Source organism: Haplochromis burtoni, unplaced genomic scaffold (assembly GCF_018398535.1).
Source record: "Haplochromis burtoni strain Fernald_Lab_line unplaced genomic scaffold, NCSU_Asbu1 Contig_125, whole genome shotgun sequence".
Classification (NCBI taxonomy): domain Eukaryota; kingdom Metazoa; phylum Chordata; class Actinopteri; order Cichliformes; family Cichlidae; genus Haplochromis; species Haplochromis burtoni.
In genome coordinates, this window is record NW_024582486.1 from 1,213,623 (window position 1) to 1,236,306 (window position 22,684).

A 22,684-nucleotide genomic window follows, 5' to 3' on the forward strand; every position below is an offset into this window, starting at 1 on the left:
CCCACACTCTCTCACGTGTCTATATCTGCCGTTCACTGTGTGAAGGTGTAACGACACAGTTTACTTCTTTTAGAAAAGTCAGCAGAATACATTCCCCTCATTACCATAGAGTATTCAGCACATGACTAAATACTGAGTGCATACATCAGCATTCTCTGATAACACTGGAATATTTAAGGAAGTATGATTTACATTTTAAAACTAAAGCGGCTTTAGTTTCTGATCTGGTCGTTTTCACCACTTCCTTCTTCAGGATATACTTATATTGACGTCTGTTTTTGCACTGTTGTTGAAATTTACGTGCAATTTTAAAGCAGAGAAGAAGAAAATTACAAAAACAACCTTTTTTATAACTGTTTTATAATGTAAGTATGTAATCCTTTCAGCATATTATAATTCAAGTGGTTTAAGAGGAAAGTAGACTAATACATGTCATTAGAACTTAGAACTAAGCAGTGACAGGAGATCTTGGTCTTTGCAGAGCAGATGAGGTGAGCAGTGTACAATGAAGACTGATACAAACAGGAAAGATGTGAGATGCTGCAGTGCAATGGATTAAACACGACAAGGAGAGATGAACGTGACTCTCATGGGAAGAAAGAAACCCGCTCACTGAGAGGACTTTGAAGTAACTGTTGGGAGCCTAGACTCATCAGGAAAATGTTTACTGAGGTTGTAAATCAAGTGAGAAGTTAGGTAATTTTCTCAGCCGTCTGTAGAGTCTAACTTCTCTTTGCAACTAGAGGATTCACCCCCTGCTGGCATTCATAAGAATGAAGGTCTAAGTAACTAAAGGACTATTTTATATACAGTATATGTGCAGAGGTGGAGAAGGACAGTCCATTTTCAAATTCAGGCTTTGTTTTCTGGATTTCTACCTGCTGTAGCTTTAACATTTACATTTCCTGTCCTCTCTTCATTCTGCTGCCCTTTGGCTACAGCCTTATCTGTCTCTAACATGACACCACTGATCTCAGATAATAATAACGAGTGCAGTTTGTGCTAGGTGGGTTATCTGACAGAGCACACTGAGAGGGTTACAGTTGAATTGTAATCCAACTGTTCTGCCACTATAGCTGCTGTTATTAGGACATAAAACATGATAGTTTTCTGCACAGAGGTCTAGTACACAGTTTAGTGAACACTTTTATAGTAAGGACTTCCAAGAAAAACTTGAGTGTCAAAGTGTGTAAGCTTATAAAGGAAGGCTTTATGGTTTTAATATGAGATTACATTGGATTATAATTTTTTTTTTTTAAATTTTTTTCTTCCTGGTTATTTTATTTCTGAATGTTTCAAATATATTTTCAGAAATAATGTTGTCTCCATATGGACACACAATTGCATTCACATCACCTGGAGCTGAGCATGTTTGGTTTAATGGATGGATTCTATTAAAATGTGAAACATTTTTTATTGATATCTTTCAATTTCCACTTGATTTTATACGAGAACGGTGTTTTTTTTTTTTTTTTTTTATGGGAGTATGTAAGTCCCATTCCTATTAACAGTGTGTGTTCACGTTGTTCCAGAGAACGAAATAAATGTTTCGTTATAATGTGTATATATATTTTAACTTCACCCATGTATTTAAAACAGTTTCAGGCCTCGCAAAAAACTGAACTAAATTCTATAAATAATTAAAAGTTTCAGTTTCAGTAACCTGAATTTAAAACACACACGCACGTCAGCCTTTGAAGTCGTACGACTCAATTACATGAATGAGCACGGTTATACCTTTAAGTACCCCCTCCCTTCACTTCAGGCTTTACTATCTGCGGTTGCGCGTAAGCCCTCATTGGCTGTTGCTGATAATCGGTCAACAAGAGGACCGGAGGGATACAGGAGGGCACAGGGCAGCATGTTTACAGCTGCTTATGCCCGTAATTAGTTGCCCGGCACAACCGAGTCGCTTTATGAGGTTATTTAAAAAAAAATTTCGTTTTTTTTGCTGCTTTGGTTTTTTGGAGACACTGAGCTCTTGTGAGTGCCGTCGATAATGCTTTTGTGTCGCACAGCAGCGGCTCTGGATCTGGCTTTCAAGTCACCGGGTTCGTCTCTGCTGCGAGCCAAAGCAAGCAGACTGAAGGATGTTACTTTGACGCTGCGCACGGACCACTCGTTTCAGCGACACCGGTTTTCCTGCGCATCCGTCAGGCGTGTCTATCTGCCCTCCGTGCACCTGGGTAAACAGCACCCGGAACTCATCCAGAACTGGGACACATCGTCTACGTTTGTAACCAGCACGGACTGGGCGCATTTGGACTGGGTGGCCGCTGTAGCTGTGCGCCGTGAAAGCGCTGAATGTACAATCCTCAGGCAGCCGCTGGTTTTCACACACAGGCGCCCAAACAGCAGGGGGGACCCGGCGGGTAATGTTTTGTTTACGGGTAACTGGGACGTTTCCAGTCGTCACTGCTCCACTAGGACCATGCAGACCAGATCTTCATCCACACAGGCTGCCACTAAGAAGAACGAGGAGCAGACTGACGACGACAAAGGGGTAATTTCAACCTTTAACACGAGCACAGCACGTTTTAGAGATCAACCGGCGAGCACACCGTCCGGGCCTCTATCACCCACAAGCAACAGATTCAAAACATGTTTATGAATTATGCAAACAGCAGACGCTTTTCTTTTTGCATAACAGCCCTCATGTGAGCGAGCCTGCTTGTTATACAACACTACACGACGCGCACAGCTATGTGGGCCGCCTGCCTTTGCAGTGAATCCACGGTGGTGCATGTATAATTGACATGACTTCGACAAACCTGTACTCGAAGCAGCACATGTGTCATTTTCAGAGCATGTTGGATCACACTTTGCAGTGTCAACAGCGAGCGTGTGTGAGTGGCGCTGAGTCACTCTCACCAAACATCTGAGCACTTTTAAACTTCGCCTTGCACGTGCTCTCGGTGGGTGGTTGTGTGAGTCAGCATCCGTGATGCTAAAAGAGCTGAAGGTGTGTGGGCACAGGTCAGGTTATTACCGTGCGCTGTGTAACAGGTCACGCTGGATTACATTACCATCATTTTTAGGTGACTCAGTAGCACATGGACACACCTACAGTGCTACAGTGGGCATGCCAAGATCTCAAGAACATGCTGCCTTGCTTTTTACCTTGTTCAACATCTCACTAGTTTATTAGAAGAGCAGCAAACAAACGCATGCAAGGATCTGTCCTGATAAAGAATCATCTATCAGTTTAAGGTTCTCATATATGAGAATTTGTTTTTGGACAGATTTAAATGATGCTTTTTCTTCTCTTTGACTTTTTAGTTTAAAAACTTAAACAGTTAGTTGGGGCTGACAAATGGATAAGGGAAATAACCAGGTTGCAACGTTACCCTTACATGGGATGGGAATGGCATTCAGTTTGATCTGGACACAAAGAGAATAAAATCCTTAAAGGATGTCGTGTCCACTTGACATATGGTGTAGATCTTTGTTCACTTACACGTCATCTTCTGATTGGTATGCACTTACATTCTCATAAAACTCGATAAAATATGAACCTTTTATTAGCAAGAAGCTAATACAAGTAAATCACCACACTGTTTTATTTTGTGAAGCAGAAGAATTGGATTCAGGTTGAGAGAAAGTGATTAGATTTGATGCAGCGTTTAATACTGTTTTCCCTTTAACTCAGAAATAGGCTCTCAGAGCCTGATGTTTTTCAAAATCTGATGCCTATATTACCCACAATGCAACTCAACAGTAAACAGGCTTTCATGGGTGGAAAACTGATAGCAGACTAATAGGAATGGACTACAGGGCTTTGGGAACCCTGCATCGATGATCATTTTTCATGTAGCTCTCTGTGGAGTCAAGTCATTTCACATTTAAAGCAACGCTCCCTAAGACATGTAAACGGCTGTATAAACTGTAGTTCCCTAAATTAAACAAGGATGGTTAAATGAAACACACACACCTACAGGAACCTGCTTGAGTGTAACTTTGTTTCAAGGACACCTAGCAGGCACTTTCTGGGTTCTACTTCAGTCTCTAATGAGAGAGAGTTCCTGTTTTACTGTTTCTCTCCTGCTGTATGGTGTGTATGGTTTTAGTGGTGTTTTAAAGTGTCACATCCAAAAGATGAAATAAGGTTAGTATGTTATCCCCCCTCCACCAAACTTTACACTTGGCACAATGCACTCAGACAAGTACTGGTCTCCTGGCAACCATGAAACCCAGACTCGTCCATTGGATTGCCAGACGGAGAGGTGTGTTTCGTCACCTCCAGAAAACATGGTGATGGTGTGTTTTACACTACTTTATCCAATGCTTTGCACCATGCTTGGTGATGTAAGGCTTGGATGCAGCTGGTCGACCATGAAGCTCTCTACACTCTGTTCTTGAGCTAATCTGAAGGCCAAATGAAGTCTGGAGCGATCGACTCTGAGGAAAGTTGGCGATCGCTGTGCACCTTAGCACCTGCTGACCCTGCTCTGTGATTTTACCACGTTGCAGCCGAGTTGCTAATGTTCCCAACATTCCCCATCATTTCCACTCCGTTATAATACCACTAACAGTTGACTGTGGAATATTTAATAGTAAGGAACTCTCACAACTGGACTTGCACAGGTGGTATGCTATCACGGTACCATGGCACAACATCACCAGATCGTGAGATCCTTATGCAGACTGCTTCTACAAACATTTGTATGAGTAGGTGCTTCATGAGTCTTCTACACCTGGGGCTAAGGAATTGATTGGAACACCTGGATTCAATGATTTGGATGGGTGTGAATATTTTTGGCAATATAAGGCCAGCTCACTGATTTGCTTTTCCACTTTGTCTTTGAGTTTTCTCTCCTTGACTGCGATTTAGGTGGCTTCCTTTCTCTTTAACCCTCCTTCATTTACTTCGTAACACCAAAACGAGTCACAAAGCAGTGACGGAACCCCTTTAGAGTGTTGTGATAAAATAGCCTATCAATTACCTAAAGGAACCGATGTGATATATTGATTGACTGTTTTGACCCAGCCAAAGTTTTGCAGAGTTCTGGTCACTAAGCTAAAGATACATTTCACTGATGGCATTTTCAGGATGTATTAAAACATTTCCATAGAAATTGTGGCAGTGTAGTATTCGTCAGTTTTTATGGCCACAATAATCGTGCTGTGAGAATCTGACAGCCCTGTGCTTTGCATGTGAGTGTCTCTTTGTCCTTGCTTGCATGTCACATGTGTTTTCATGCCTCTGAAAAGCTGTTATCAGACACAGCAGTCCCACTGTTCCCCTCCTATACACCCTCCCTGGCACAACTCCCTTTAGCTGCTCGCTCACATGACCCTCCCACAGCGTTGCCTTCCTTTACTTTTAGCTTGGCCTTTCTCGCCTCTGAAAAGCAAAGGCCTGCTCCCTCACCCACCCCGGACTCTGCCATTGTCCATTGTTGGCAGCCCGGTGAATGTATTGCCAAGAGTGTGGCTTCATCCAGGAGCTTGGGCCAAAATTTAGCAAGACAAATTGTAGCCAAGAGAAAAGATAAGCCTGTTTCTCCCCCCCCCCCATCTTCCCTTCTTCACCATTGTTACTGCTTTCTTGATTAAGTGGCTGACTAAAACCCACAAAGAGAGTCTGCAAGCGTAGTCTCAATGCAGCCTAAAAAGCAGAAAGGGACATGAATGGAAGTTACTGTATGTAAAGGCTAAATGTCACACATAGCAATGAATGGCCTTCCGTTGCCTCTAACGGTCCTAATTTTTAAAAACAACCAAACATGTCACATTTGCAGATGTCTCAAAGACCATTCAAACTCCATATAAAAGCACACACATCCACATCCCTGCACGATTTACTTTAGATTATTGCTTAGCTGCTAGCTGGACAGCTAGCTACATAAACACGTCAAGCTTAGTGGCACAATAAGCAGTCTTTTTTGAGCATGGTGAAAAAATAGCTGAATGCACCCGGGAGGTATTTCCTGTTTTGTGTGTGTGTGTTCCTCCAGAGGAAGATCAAGTTTCCTCTTCAGCAGAGAAGATATTTGAGTAACCACTGGTCACAATAGCCCCAAGTCATCTAATACTAAGCTGCTCCATTTAGTCTCCCATTTAGTCCAGTATAAATAGGGAGAAAATACTTTAAATTAGAAGAAATTTTTAATAATGTATGCATTATGATAACAGGGTGTGCAACACTCACAATAGTTTCTTAGACAGCTTTTGGCTTCAGGGTGTGCCTTTTAAAAACGTTAAAGCTGTGAAAGTCAGCTGTTCTTTATTATTCCAACAAGGAGTCCCAGCCTTCATGCAACTCTTGTCTTTGTTTTGTGGAGCAGTGCTGTCACTCAGACAAATGCATTCAGATGATTGATAATTGTCGTATTCTACTTAAACTTACAGTATAGCATTCTGGGTAATGTACAGGGCTCATAGTAACGCAGTAAGTAGTTCTAAAGACCAAGATGCTTTTAGATGGAATTATTTGTAACTGTTACAGCAAACAAGACACTTATTTTTATTATTTTAGTTTTACTCAAATCCGTTCTATCAATGTGTTATTAAAGCCTCATGAGTTTTCTGTGTGGAGAGAAAAGTAGGTTGACACAGATTCTCCGTGTAAACACACCTGTATCATTACATGTCTGAACAAATAGTCGAAAGTGGAAAAAGCGTGCCATGCTCAGGATTATGTTTTTATGTTTCTGATTAAATGGACAACTTGGTCGTTGAGTTCTAATTTTATGCAGGTTTCAGTTTTGAGTCCTGATGTTTCAATATGACGACGGCTGTAAATGAAACAAATACTGTAATATACGCATATATAAGATGTTTAATACAAGGTATGGCTTCCTCTAGAACAGTGTTTTCCAACCACTGTGCCGCGGCACATAGGTGTGCCGTGGAAGATTATCTGGTTCCACCCGATTAGTATTCTAAGCCAGCGGTCCCCAACCTTTTTTTGCTATGGACCAGTTTGTCAGACAATATTTGCATGGACCAGCCTTTTGTCGCAGATAAATACAACAAAATAAAACCAGAACCGGTACCAAAAAAACTAAATAAAGGATTTATTGATTTATTCATCAAAGACCCCCTGATCTAAAAAGGCCCGGGCAACTCTTGCAGTGTGGGCTCGGGCATAGTCCTCAAACGACTGCAGGTTGGGGAGCTGCCACAAGAATGGCACAAATACGGTTTAAGGCATTCTCTGGATTTCTGCTCCATCAGATATCCACCAAGAACACTGCTCTCATGGATATGCAAAGCTGCAGCAACAGCTCAGAGATGCTTGCAAACAGCCGGGCTTCGGTGGTAGCACTGGTGACAGTGTTGTGCAAATTCTGGGCTTTTGTGCTTTGATGGCTTAAGATTTCAGTAAACGAAATCATTTCTAAGGTGTGTAAGTGAGTTCATTCGTGTTCAGTAAACACATTCACACAATCCATTTACTAAAAGCTGAAAACTACTCGCAGATTTTATTTATTTTAATATCTATTTTTCAAAAGAAAGCTTTTTCCTATAGATTCAAATGATGTACTTAAACATTGATTCAAAATAAAGGTTGAAAACTTATTTCACAACACGAAACTTGTTTCTTTTTGACCATCTGTTGAAGCTCTTACTGATAGAAAACCATTACGGCCTTAGCCATAAGGCCAGATGGAGGGTTGTTTATTTACATACTGTTTCCAAATGCAGGCGTTCTCAAGTGTCCGCCGTCGCTGCTCTGCTGCAGTCTGCCGTCCGCTGTGGCCTGAATGTCGTTATTGTGTGTTGCAGTTTACTAATCTGCTTCACACACACTGAGTGACCTGCCTGCTCCCTGTTACGTGTCGGGCAGCTGGACTGTGTCTGGTGCTTGTTCATCTTGGAGTGGTGCGTGTCTGGGCTCACAAACGCAGCCCGATGTGTGTGAGAGGCTCTTTGTGTAGCACAAAGTGACTGACATTAAGTGTGTGAGAGGGAGAGTGATAATGTGATTCACTTAAACAACGCAGACGCAGCAGCCTGTGTTTAATCAGCTGACTCGGCTGCTCCTTGAATAGGAGGGTCATAAAAATCGTCTTTGTTTGACCAGCTTGCTCCACATTATAATAGTACTTTCGTTTCTATATCTGTCCTAACAAAACAAATATGGCATGTCAACATCATTTCCAAGATACGACTGTTTGTGCAGAGTTCAGGCTCACTAAGGAAAGTTATTTTGATGTATTTACAGTAACCTTTCACCTAGATGCTTTGAACGTTGCAATAAGACCAGCATGTTAAAACCAGGCACTACAACCACAGCTCCCGGTAGCTAACCAGCTAAGCAACATTACTCTGTAATTACATACACAAGTTAAACGTGCTGACAGCACAACAGCAATGGTGGAAAGATGGAGGTGATGTTGTGTAGTTGTATTGTGTTCTTCTTTCTTCTTTTTGTTTTTATTTACGGCTTCCAAACCTTTACACACCTGTTTAGTAAAGCAGTTCAGTTATCTGCAGATACTGTGTATAGATCCACAGCACTAGTCAATTCCACAGTTCCATGTGTTGCCAGTGATTGTGCTCTTTGGCTTTGTTGTGCTTGATGTCATAATACTCATATCAAAGTGATCTGCAGTTGTATTTGAATGGAAAATGAAATAACTTCATTTTAATTCATGGCAAGCGTCTTCTCTTTTTTGCCTTGCAGCCACCGTCTTTGTTGTTGCTTCCTATAGCAACAGAGACTGTATCAGAGTCCATCCTCCTGTTTCATGTTGTGCGTCTCATGTTTTTGTACAGGATGTTCAGACTTTAAAGGAGGCTTCTACTACGTCATCGGAGAAGAGCCTGGAGGACAGAGAGCCAGAGGGAGGGAAACCCAACAAAACCCAGCAGCTTAAGAAAGTCTTCAAGGAATATGGAGCAGTGGGAGTTTCCTTTCACATCGGGATCTCTCTCATGTCTCTGGGAATGTTCTACATGCTAGTATCCAGGTAACAAAATGTCCGGTCACTGCACGAGGCATTGGTGTTTACATTTAAGATTTACAGAGATGAGGTTAAAGACTGATAAAATTGACTTACAAGTGGAAGTTTAAGTCACCTCATATACTTAAAACAGTTTTACACCTTAGAGAAAATCTACAAAGAATACCTCAACACTTTTAAAGTGATCTGTTTTTCCCTTCTTACTGATGCCTAAGCAAAGGGAGCTACTAAAGCTACTATGTTTCAATCTATGATGAAAGTATCCCATTACAGCCATCTTTTAGAGTCTAAAAGATATTTACTATTCTAAAGAAAAGTCAGAGACAGTTTTGACATTTCTCCAAAAAACAATTCCCAACAATTAATCACAAAAATGTAACAATGTCATGTAGTAGCGACACTAAAATCTGATGTGGGGCAAAAAAAATGAATATCGTGTTTCATTGCTCGACAGTAATGGGTCCTCAAAGAATAGTCTTTGTAGATGCACCAAACACTAATCAGATTTATGGAGAAGTCTTTATACTAGAGGATTTTCTGCTTTCTATTGACTGTGAAACAACAGTCCTCATTGATCCACAGCTGAATACCACATGTATGAAATCCTCTCGCAGCCATTTGGGACAATGTAGGAAATCATTAACTGAAGCGAAAACAGTTTTTTTTTTATGTGCTTTTGCAATGAGGAACATAGATTGGCAGTAAATGGGACCAATTCACAAGATAATAGCAAAGTATAGACAGTCAGCCTTATTACATTGGCGCTGGATGCAGACAAATTCATGCTCAAGTTTAATTTACTCATCTTTCAAGGATTTGTTGTTGTGTGACCTGCAAAATATAAAGTCCTTGCGTTCTGTCTGTTGACGGTCATAGATGGTTAAAAGTCAAACAGCACAACACACCCCTACTTTATCAGCTCAAACTATTTTCTGTCTGGCCAGAGGCACGAATACCAGAGAGGCCTGACAGATATAATCTGAGAGCTTGGAGATTTCCTTCTGTAGCTGATAATGACCCTTGAACTGAAAAATGACTCTGCAACTGTTGTGCATTATCACTGTGCAGCCACAGCGCTCAGGCATGTGGTGTGCTAATACAGGGCTGTGTGCTGAGCACACAGCAGCCAGAGTGCAGACAGATCGCTTTATATAGCTGACTCAAACTGTGTGTGACTGTGTGCTGTAATGACTGACTCATGTTGGCACATTCTTTGCATATTTGCTTCCCAAAGTAGGTCGGGTCAAAATTGCAAAACTATATCAAAACTTTTCTCATGAAGGCAGTGGTGCCTGTAGCCTTTTAAAGGCAGATCAGAAGTCATGTGCTAATAGCTTCAAGTTAAGAAGACGTGAAGTTAAAAAAACAATAACAATAAATTCTCTATTGTAAACAGTCCCCCCTAGTGGAGATCAAGATGAATTACAACTTTATGCAACAGGCAATGAGGAAACCAGTTTTAAAAAGATGTTACATCATATTATTTCTGGTCTATGCTAATTCACTACTAATGCTGCAGCAGAAAATCCTAATATAGTTTTTATTTATGTATTTAATTATATTTTAATTCATTTTTACATTGAAAAATCAATTACATAATAATAATAATAATAATAATAATAATAATAATAATAATAAAACATTTCATTTATAGGCGCCTTTCAGACCCTCAAGGTCACCTTACAGTAACACGTAAACATACCATAAAAAAACATAAGAAAAATGTGTATATATAGCAAACATAGTCATCACGTCATTCTTTATTTAAAGGATTATGATGATAATGCAAATATGCTGCATGGCCCAATATATTGGGGGGTGTGTGTGTGTGCGTGTTGGACTATTTTCACTCATGTGATTAAAACGTTTTTGGATGCATTTGGACAAAGACACATTTCTCTGTATCTTTGCCTCTGTGCCCAAATCAAACAATCAAGGTGTGTGATTGAAGTACAAACCCTCAGCTTTAATTGTAGGGCTGCTTCTTATTTTGAAATGGTCAAAAGTAATCGGACAGTTTGCTGACAAGCAGTTTCATAGCCAGCTTTCATAGAGAGCTTGTTCCTCCATTGTCCATGGTGTACTATTCGATAGCTATCAACTAATATATAGGCTATTAATTTAAATACTGTTAAATTGCATTTGGTAGCTACTTACATAATCAAAATCTAAGTAAACCTCTCAGACAGAGCCAAAATGTGAGATTGATCAAATCAGCAATCATGTGCATTCTTAAATAGAAACAATGCAACGGCCAGCAACACTGAAAGTCCTGCAACCATAAAAGACAACTAAAGTGGATGATTTTGGAATTAAAGGTTAGTCAAGGTTAAAGTAGTTTTTGAACCCCCAAAATGTGGGACTGTATAAATAAATGGCTTAATACTTAAACAGTTAATGCAATAATTTGGTAAAAATCACAATATTAAAGCTTAAAGTCTAATTGGTTCAATCATTTTCAATTTTATTTATATAGCGCCAAATAACAGCACCTGTCACATCAAGGCGCTTTATATTGTAAGGTAAAGACAGAAACAAAACAAAAACACAGAGAAACGGCAAAAAACCCAACAACTACAAGCAAGCTCTTGGTGACAGTGGGAAGGAAAAACTCCCTTTTAACAAGAAGAAACCTCTGGCAGAAGCAGACTCCGGGAGAGGCAGCCATCTGCTGCGACACGGTGGGAGGGAAGGGAGGGAGACGGGACTGATTTAAAATCCATTTGTAGTGTTTTGCAGAGGCACACATAAAGAGTACTGTGGACCTAACTGTGTATATACACACAAACACCTTCTGGTCCCAACTTACAGATTTCCTGTGATTTGTGTTCCCAGTGGGATCGACATGACTGCCATATTGTGCAAACTGGGCTTCAGCGAGGCGTTCGTTCAGTCCAAGATGGCCGCTGGAACCAGCACATTCGTCCTGGCCTACGCCATTCACAAGCTCTTCGCTCCTGTTCGCATCAGCATCACTCTGGTGTCTGTGCCTCTAATTGTGCGCTACTTCAGAAAGACTGGACTCTTCAAACCTCCCACACCTGCACCCTGATGGCCCCTCCTCTGCTTTGAGTAACAAACCTCTTTAATGGCCTAATGCCTGTAAATCTTTATTCATCTGGCTTCAAACTGAAACACCTTCACATTTGTGAATTCAGGTTCCCTCGTCATTTATCGCTATAACAGATCGAAGTGATCAAATGCTTTACTGTGGTTTGAAGTCTTTGGCTCATCAAACATAAGGACTTAAATGTATCAAATATTTATTTGAAATCAGAAGAGTGAACAGGGATTGTGTTATTTTTAATTAAACTGTCAGATTAAGCTAATCTCTCCTGCACCGTTCTCCAGCAGCTGACTCGGCCATGTTCTGGTGTTTTGCTTGCAACCCTCTCTGCTCATCTTTACCTTCCTTCTCACCTTACTTTTTAGTCCTCCTTTTTGCCGTTTGCCTTCTCTCTCTCTTGGCATCCATTTCCGATCCCTTCAGTCTTTCTGGAGGCTTTGTTCCTTTTTTTCCTTTCTTACAGTTTCCCCCCAAATACAAGAACAGAAGCAGTAACTGCAACGTCACTAATACGAGTGAAGCTCATTGCAAACTTTGGATGAAGAATGTTGAATCATTTGTGTTTCCTGATTTGAGTATTTAATTAAAGAGAATTTCTCTTTTATATTTGGGTTGTTTTGTGTTGTTGTTGAACAATACCACATCACCTTCACACATATCATCTTACCATATCCTTTGGCAGCTCTGTTCATATTTAAACAGAACAATGAGCAGAAAGAACTGTAGTGCTACTGAGTGCGGTTTGATTATATAACCTCTAATTTACAGTTGCGTTCTTATTTAGAGCCCTAATGCGAAATTTCCAGCACTGAAAGTTGTTTTCTTCCCGTGCAATGCAAAAACCAGAGTACCGATTGTAAAAAGTAATAACAATAATAACAAAGTTTGAGCTCAATCTGCCAAATGAACAGAGACCGCTCCTTGTACACCACCTTTACCCTCGGATGAGTCTCGCATGTCTCACTGGCTTTGCTGATGTTCAAATCTAATCCCTTTGTAATTATGAACACTTTTGATTAATAACTAATTTTATTAGAGCTGTTTTGTAATTTGGAAATCACCATCAGAAGACGTGGAAGCCCAGATCATCACAAATGGAGACACTGGACTTAAAACACCTTGAATTCTGGGATCTTGATGGTCTTCAAAATAGTTTGCTGATCATCTATTGTTGTGTCTGCCCACTCACCTGACCTGAACCCCACAGAGACTCTTGGGAGTAGTAAACCCAAACAAAGGAAAACTCACTCTGAAGCTGAAGGGTCCTGTGAAGAAACTTGGGCTTCAAAAACCCCTCAGCACCGATCGCCTCCATGCCACACCACACTGACGCAGTAATTCATGGTTAGAGAGATGAGGTGCAGATGATCCATTACTCACCAACATTGAAGAGCACAAAAAAACCAAAACAATGATGTCCACAGGTGAGACATAGTTCCAGCTGCAGCTTTTATACACTGCTACCAAGTGTCTCAAGAGTACTTAGGCAACACACAAAGGTCAGAATCTTCAAAATTCAGCGGTGCTCTATGGAAGGAGGAAAAGAGGCAGGCCCTCTTTGCCATACCATTGTATGGTTAAATATTAAATACTAAACTAAACTAGTAAAGTTAGCACACAGCTTGGCTAATAATCTTTAACATTAAACAAATACTACAGAAAAAGCAAGGACTTTTAAATAAATATCTCCTCACATGGTCAACAATCTAACATAAAACGATGTTCTTATTCCAAAACATCCTCATTTACACTTGGAACCTTTGAAAGATGGTCAGCATGCCCGGGGGCTCTGTTGGCCTAACAGCCTCAGGGAGACAACACACAGGTAAAAGCTAAAAGTATTGTATTCTGCTGGCCAAACCAAACTTTCCATAGTAATCTATACTTGTGTTCCTAGAGCAGACCTCCTGCAGAACCAGCTACAAAGCTACTTACAGGGAAACGCCTACAGAAAACTTCAGTCATTGAAACATGACAAACCTCTTTGCATGAGTGTGTGAAGCCTGATCATCTAATGAATGAAGAGGAGCGTCATTACATATTTGTTGTATTGCTAATGATTGTTTTGAGACTACATTCTTGAATGTAATCCCTCTTTCGCTCTCCTGTTTATCTGCCATTCAGCACGAGCTTGCTCAAACACGACTGGACTACTGCAGGACTTCAAACAGAAACCAGAAAATTACCTGCAAAAAAAGTCTGTTTATTTTTAAAGATTTAGAGACTTTATAGAGATTATTGAAGGTTCTAGTAGAAGCAAAGTATTTCATAATGATAAAGTTTCTAAAAGGAAACATTTTAAACAAATTATAAGGTATGCTGCAGAAAATAGATGAGTGCAGAAAATATAAAGTAGCATTTTCATATTTACCTGTCAACTCTTATTTAACTGCATTTGTTTTTAAAGCTAAGAGAAAGAGAAAATGTTGCAATTTTTGCACTTCTTGTTTCAGCCACACTGGGGAGCTCCTGAACTACAAATACAGTGCTACACCCGACTGTTCTCAGTTTGCACTCTTAAAGTCTTTAACATAGTTCCCAGCACTATATCACCATGAAGCAGCGTCGCTCTCATGCTGATTGCAGATAAGATGCCACAAAATGCTGCACATTGGTGTCTAAAGTCAGTGAGAAAAAGGTCAAAAATGGTTTCATAACTGCAACATCTTTGAATGCAGCAGTCTTTACGGTGTGCTACGTGTTTCTTAAGGGGTTAGGTCAATCACACACAATCACACACTGACCAATTTTTCTCCTGATAAGAACTCGTTATTCCCGGCTCTGTTTTATCACAGCGGGTCTGGAACCATCTCCCTCCACTCGCCTTCCTTGAAGGTTTGATGGGTCAGCCAGCACAGCAAGCAAGCCTCAGCTGGTGCGGTGTCCCTGAAGAGCAGCAATGTATTGAATGGTAGCTGCCTTGAACAAGACCTCATCTTTTCCGTGTGTGTGTGTGTTTCTTGGCCCGGTAAATAATTCAGCCAGGAGAGTTGTATGAGGAGAACTAAGAGTGCACAGTGGTCTGTGCCAGATATCAACCTCGGTTTTTCAGGAATAGGAGCTTTGGCAGCACTCTGACACAAACTTCTACAAACTGATTTCACACACACAGATACACACAGAGGAAGAAGGAGAAGTCGAGGCCTCATTAGCCATGATGAGGACAGGGAGCTGCCATCGCCTCTCCATCCCCTGCATGTCCCCTATGGCTAGGAACAAATTGGTGACAGCGCTTCCAGCCACTCTGTCTGGCTACCTGTGAGGCACTGGGCTCTGTCAGCTTCCTCTTCTTCCTCACTCCTGTGCATTTGTATATATGTGTGTGTGTGTGGACACAAGACATGTATGAGAGAAAGAGGAGCTTGAAGATTAGGTCCTTGGTTACGCTCTGTGTCACCTTTTGCTCGGCCCAGAACTGAGTCGTGATACGAGCGAACACTTCATCTGTGCTTGGCCTCGGCTTTGATGAAGGGCCCCCCTCCCTCTGCAGGGGAGGTTCAAGGGGGTTTGTATCCCTGCCTCGGCTCCTGACTTGTGCCCGCTGCACCTTTTATTAAAGTCAGATTCACCGTCAGTGCCACTGTCACAGCAGCACAAAGAGTGAATCCATTACGTTTGTGTACCCGAGCTGCTCTTCGACAACAGTTGGAAGGCGTGCCTGCATTTGTGTAGTAGCTGCAAAGTGCTGATGCATGCAGTTATATATAAACATATGGCAAAGTGCATATTCTGTCTCTCATGAATGCACACACACGCACGCTCTTAAGCTCACTTCCTGACAAGCTGACTTTTCTTCCCTTTTGCATCTTTTATTTAATTCTTATTTTTATTTCACAGTTTCCTCTCCATCATTTTCTTCACTTGCTCATTATCTCTCCTTATTACCTTCCCTCCACTGTCTCCCCAACTCCTGACCTGTTCAGTGTACTCGTTACCCCTTCACAGTGTTGGCGTCTAGACGGAGAGGCACCTGCTCTGTCAGATTCACAGGTTCAAAGGCATCCTATGAATTTCTTTACAGAGAGGGCTGGCATGAGGTTTCAAGGAGCATGCAATCATACAAACACACACACACACTGCATACACAAACACACTTATTCTTTTCTCCTCGCCTACTCACTGCTCTTCTTCTCCCTCCTTTAACCTTCTTTTTTTGGCCACTCCTCTCTTTCTTCCCCACTCCTCACGCTCCCCTTTTTCATTTGCCCTCTTTTTCCCCCTCCCCTCTCTCCGTCTCTCCTCTCCTGTCTCGGAGTTAAGTTTAGCAGATGCACCTGATGGCAGCACCATCCTGGAGCACCTGTCAGCTGTCTGCCTTCATCACCGCTCCTCTGCTGCCACAGAGGCCACAGGGAAGTAAACCTAGAGACAGTTGCTACTATCAACAGCTGCATCTTATTATTTTAAACACCGGTGCCAGTCAGTTTCCACCAGAGATGTGCACATGTATTTGGTGTGTGCGCTCCGCCTCCCCCTCGTTCTCGTTGCTCCTCCGGATTCAGAAGCTCAGCTGCTAAATGCGAGCAATTATAATCGAACGCACAGAGAGAGAGGGATGGAGACTGAGAGGCAGTTTATCTAACCTGTGACAGAGAGGAGGAGGGAGAGGAGGCGGGCAGCAGGCATAAGTTGTTAAAGTATTTTTGGCAGCTGTGGATTATGCTTTTGACTGTCGGTAACTGTAACTTAGACAAGTGACAGGCAGTGTGCTAACAGGCAGCAGGGTCAGCCAGTCTGAGCTGTGTTAATGGCACACTTCAGAGTACTAGATGCCGTTTACAGAGACACGTAATGACACCGTGAGTCTTCATCCTTTCTCGGGTCCAATTAACACCACAGCTCCCTTTTCCATAAAAACGTGGGCTGCAGCAAGTGTGTGGCGGATTCACAACAGACCGAATGAACAAAATGACAGAACAAGATGACTTTGGGTGCATCTGAGATTAGTGGGAGTGTACGATTGATGATCACCGTCCACTGCTGCGTTTATCTGAATAAAAGAGTCCTATTATCTCAATGCATGCAACTTCATGTGTGTCCCAGTCCATAGTGATACCAGAGGTATCCCTATGTAACATGTATTATCCACACTTTAAATACTTAATATACTTTAGATTTACCATGCATTCATTTTTTTCTGAAAAGATTTGTTGCCTCAGAAGCTTATGACTTAAAACCCATTTAATCCCATCGGCAACAATTGTTGCCATTTTAACCCCTTATTAAATAACATTAAACGTATTGTGAGTAGGGGAAGTCTAAGGAGTAAAATGCATGCGCCTATTTTGCAGGGGAAAAACTTCGATGGCAGAATAAACTTTTACATCTGCTAATGTCCTTTTCATCAAAAATCTTATGATAATCTAAGATAACAGAGAAGTGGACAATTATGTCTTTGTAGACTTTCACTAAAGACTTTCTCTTGATGAATTCAGGTCAGTGGGACATAAAGTAAGTACATTTCAGTAAATAACACACCAAAAAAGCTCCAACTTGTGCTAATTGTTGGAAAATATAAAGTAATTATATCCAGTAGAGTAAGTCTTCTTTTCCTTTTAGGGGTAAATCCAGCAGATCTTCTTCCTCCATCTCACCCTATCCTTATACATCCTCTTCTGTCACACCAACCCTCTGCATGTCCTCCTTCACTCTGTGGTCTTCCTCTTTTCTTTTCTTGCCTCGCAGCACCATCTTCAGCATCCAGTGTATCCGCCCTCCCTCCTCTGCACATGTCCAAACTGTCTCGGCCTCGCCTCTCTAACTTTGTCTCCAAACTGCTCAACCTGAGCTGCTCCTCTGATTATAATCCCGTCTATTCTGGAGACTCTTAATATTTTCCAGCTCAGCGTCCTGTGTTTTTGTTAGTGTCACCATCTCCAACCAACAAATCACAGAAGGACTCAGTGCATATCATTTGGATGAATGCATGTGCTGTGTAGTAAGATATTTCCTCCTCATCTCCTTCTGCAATAAGTCTTTGCAGTGATCACATATTTTGTTTTCTTATAGATGACTTTTTGTGCTGACAGGCGTGGAGATCAGATGCGATACCTCTGGATTGGCAGACCGGGGTGGTGGGGACCGGAGGAGTGTGCTCCAACATCAGGGTGATCATACTCCTCAGCCTCCCTGGGAAAGTCCACGCCAGGGTGCTGGAAAAGAGAGTGTGTCCATTATTTGAATCTTGGCTTCAGGAGGAACAATGTGGTTTTTGTCCCCGTCACGAAACACTGGACCAGCTCTTTACCCTCGCTGAGATACTTGAGGGTGCATGGAAGTTTGCCCAACCAGTCTACAAGTGTTTTTTGGACTTTGAAAAATGGCACTCAACTGTGTCCCTCTGACTATTCTGTGGGAGGTGCTTTTGAGAGTATTGGGGTGTCTGGCCCGTTGCTACAGACCATTCGATCCTTATACAACCATTACAAGAACTTGATCCACATAGCCAGCAAAACACAGACTTATTCCTGGTGGTTGCTGGACTCTGCCAATGCTGCCCTTTGTTAATATTCTGTTCATATTTATGGACAGAATTTCTAGGCATAGCCAAGTTGCGGAAGCCTTCCACTTCGGTAGTCTCAGAGATGATGTGGTTCTGTTGGTCTCATCAGGTGGTGGCCTCTGGGTCAGGGACGAGTTCATGGCCCAAGTGGAGGAGTTCAAGTATCTTGGGGTGAGTGTAGAGGGGAGCAGAAGATCGTCAGATGGATTGGTGCTGCAGCTGCAGCGATGCGGATGCTGTAGTCGTCTGTCGTGGTGAAGAGAGAGCTGAGTGTAAAAGCAAAGCTCTCAATTTACCGGTCAATCTACATCTTTACCCTCACCTATGGCCACAGCTTTGGGTAGTGACTGAAAGAACGAGACTGCGAATACAAGTCGCGGAAATAAGCTTCCTCTGAAGGTTGGCTGGCTTCTCCCTTAGAGATAGGATTAGGAGTTTGGGCATCCGGGAGGGACTCAGAGCAGAGCCACTGGTCCTCCACATCGAAAGGAGCCAGTTGAGGTGGTTCAGGCTACTGACAAGGATGCCTCCCGGGTGCCTTCTAGGTGATGTGTTCCAGGCACGTCTCACCAGAAGGAGGCCCCAGGGCAGACCAGGACACACGAGAGATTATATCTCTTGGCTGGCCTGGGAATACCTTGATAAGCTGGAGGAGGTGACTGGGGCCTGGGCTTCTCTGCTTAGGCTGCTGCCCCTGTGACCCGGTCCAGAATAAGCAGAAGAAGATGGATGGACTTTTTGTTTTTTGCAAATTTGGGGTGAAATAAAAAAAATATAAATTAAAAGTCTGCATAGTGCTTAATACTAGTTCATTATATTCCGATTTAGCTACGGGATTGCAAAACTGCAGAAATTATTGCATTGATTAGTTTAATAAGATTATTTATTAGATTTAAAAACTCTCGCAAAAAACTGCGTTTATATTAGGTCCAGTTCTACTACAGCGCTTCAAAATGTGGTGAGTGTCGCTCTATTGGAATAAACAGGAGAGATGGAGATTAAAATGTTAATCGTAATTTAGCAGAATAATCCCACAGTATAAAAATAAGATGAACGTTTTAGGATAAATTATAGACTGTAATGTGCTCTGTCTTCCATCTGTGATGTCCTCTTGTCAGAGCGACAGTAAACACCTTTATTAAAGAGATTAATTCAAATATTATTCAAACTAGCCGCATCATCAGACATGCTTATGTTTTGCTCAAAAACACATTGACAAATGATAGAAACTAAACATGTGACCTTCAGATATCAAGAGAGAAGAATTGTGCATCACCAAAAATAATATTTCAGACTCACAGAGCAGAGATAATCAGTCATGATCACTTTTGTTTGCACACTGGGAGAGGAGTGAAGCAAAACTTCAGCGAGTGCAGGCACAGTGTCGTAAACCATTACTGAGCCGCCATTACGGATCGAAGTGTGTTTGCCTGTACACACTTCATAATGAATGCATCTCATAAATCCTCCCTAAATGATTCCTCCTTAAATGATTCCCACAGCTCAGACTGTCTGCTCAGTGGAGGGCGCTCATGGATCAAACCATTAACAGGAAACCAGGCCGGGGTGACGAGCAGAGGGCAACAAGCTCAGGCCCCCAAATCATCACCCCGCCCCAACCCACCACCCACTATAATCCTAATGGAAAGCAAGCAGACAGACAATTTCTTTCAATTAGCCCAAACTGGTCAGCCCAATAAATTTTAGTTTGTTCTTTAAGACGTAAGGGCCCTGTTGCATGTCCTGCTGAAAATGAAGACTAATGGGGTATTGTGGAGCTGCTGAGTGCTTGATTTCTTGCCACTACAGCACTACTGCTCACTGTTCTTCTTCCCTTCTTCCTTCAACTAACTGGAATCAGCGCTGACCAGGCAAAACACAAATGTTTAATTCATTTATTCACGACTTGGTTTCATTTTCTGTTTTAAGTATTATTCCTGAGTAGTAAGGCGGAGTCATTCATCTTAGCTTGACAACAGCTGTGAACGTGCCCATCGTTCACCCTTGGCGTTTGCTGAAGTGGTTGCACACACTCAGCAGCCCGCCGAGTTACCCTCAAGTCACTTAAAATTGAAAATGTTCTTGGGGCCGTGAGTAGTTAAATATATTTTTCTGTCGGATGAAAGGGACAGTTTATTTAAGAGATATATTCATATTCTGTATCATATACATAAGGAAAGAATTATAAGTTATTAGGTCTGCTGATGCTAATAGTCAATTATATAACCTTTTGGCTCCATACCCTTCATTATGACTTTGTCTTAGTCTAATTTTTCTCTTATTAGCTCATAGCTAATCATTAGCTTTTGCGCGTTTTTTTAAAATTTTATAATCTACCTTAGGACTTTAGTTTGTTGTAACAATGTAAGGTGACCTTGAGGGTCTTGGAAGGCACCTATAAATAAAATGTATAATTATTACTACTACTACTACTACTACAATAACATCCTGACAAGTTCCAGCCCATTCTTCTTTGGTGACTCTCTCAAGCGCTCAAGCTTGGACCTTGGTTTTCAGTTAACCTCACAGACTTTCAAGGAGGTTGGAGTCAAGGCTTTGTGGAGTCCAGTCAATAATGTTCACTTTGGTCTTGTGGATGTAGTTCTTCACCAGGAGCAAAGTATGTTTTGGGTCACTGTCATGTCGGAAGACAAAGACCAGACACAGTTTTGCTGCTGACTACTTGAGGAATTCTGCCAGAATATTTACATATCCTCCTTTTATCATGATTCCTTCCCCCTTGACGAGTGTCCCTGTTCCAGATGCACTGAAGCATCTCCCACCACCATGTTTCATTTTGGGGACACTGATTTTTTTGGGTTGTAGGCTTCTCCCTCCTCTCTCCCTTATAGGCTTCTCCCTCTTTGGCCACAGCATTTTTGTGGCCAAACAGCCCTAGTTTTGTCTCATGTGATCAAAAAGGTTCCAGAATGCATAATCTTTTTCTAGGTTGCCCTTAGCATACTTCAGTCTGACCTGAAGGTGTCTCTTCTGCAGAAGTGGAGTTTTTCTTGGTCTGCAACCTCACAGTCCATTCCTGTGCTGCGTTGATTGCTTTCTTTTCAGTACCTATCTCTGCCAGGCTTGGTCTTTGTGGCTCTCTCTGAATTTCCTGATAATATATCTAAGTCCAGTTCTTGACACTTAGACATTTTTGCATTATGGGTGCAAAAAATCTAGGTGCACAAGTTTGAATTTATTTTGGACCTTCCTTAATCCACACAGGCTCTAAAGTGTACATGAAGGCTGAATATATTCAAACTTTTAAACTGTTAGCAGTCGGACGTACCGCCCACGGGACATTGGATGGTTTAGGGGACTAATAGGACTGCTAAGGGGTTAATAGGTGAATATTCTACACATGGTTTAAATAAATTTTAACTTCACAAGGTCATCTCAGAGATCCTGAGTGACTACAGCTGGTAGTTTCTCTTTACCGGCATAACATGGGTTTGTTTGATGACACTGGTTTATCCAATACTCAAAACAAGTTGGGAAGGTCTTTTAGAGCCATTTCTAAACAGGATCTTTATTGTAAGTAAGTTTAGTTTTAGTGTAAGTTTTCAGATGTGTTACCTCTTTGCCAACGTCTGGAAGAAGACCCAGACTTTCACAAAGCCCAGCAAACCTCAACTCTATTTAAAATTTTTGAACAGTGGTTAAAGGTTGGGTGTCTGCCAGGAAACCAAGCAATTTAAATAACCTTTATCAATTCTGCGAGGAAGAGCGGTCAAATATCCACAACCTTGTGTGGCTTTAATGTGTATACTGTATAATCATTCAACCCTGGAAAAAATAACAGTTCAAATATAAATCATTAAACGCACTGTAAACGATGCACACTAGGTCCGACCACATCTAAGCGCTTTTCAGGACTCGTTAACACTTTTCTTTATCAAGGTTGCTGTTCACAACAATACTCACGGCTGCAGCTTTCCAGCTCACAGCCACCCATGCACCACCACCACGAAGACCCGATGACCCAGTTCACTGGTTTTAAGCTGGTGAGGCGTGATTGGGGATGCCACTCAGGTGCAGATGCCGCTTGGGTGCATCCGCGCCGCAGACCACACCCCGGCACAAGCACCAAATTACAATGACATCCATCAGTCATGACTGTTTACTTCGGAATATGACACACACACACACACACACACACACACACACACACACACACACACACACACACACACACACACACAC

General features: G+C 41.8%; 2 protein-coding genes across 3 annotated transcripts in view; one reads left to right on the forward strand and one right to left on the reverse strand.

Annotated features, from left to right (window-relative positions):
- LOC102303868 (serine hydroxymethyltransferase 2 (mitochondrial)) overlaps nt 1–22,684 on the reverse strand; it is a 97,787-nt gene that overhangs the window by 11,636 nt on the left and 63,467 nt on the right. The window lies entirely within an intron of this gene.
- Nucleotides 1,774–12,583, forward strand: fam210b (family with sequence similarity 210 member B). 2 transcript variants are annotated; one of them, XM_042223982.1, is made up of 3 exons: nt 1,774–2,503; nt 8,713–8,918; nt 11,748–12,583. In XM_042223982.1, the coding sequence occupies exons 1-3, from the start codon at nt 2,000–2,002 to the stop codon at nt 11,962–11,964; spliced, it is 927 nt and encodes a 308-aa protein (XP_042079916.1). In that variant the 5' UTR covers nt 1,774–1,999; the 3' UTR covers nt 11,965–12,583. The 2 variants fall into 2 exon arrangements, with proteins under 2 accessions (XP_042079916.1, XP_005929767.1); XM_005929705.3 differs by having other exon boundaries at nt 1,776–2,503; nt 8,725–8,918.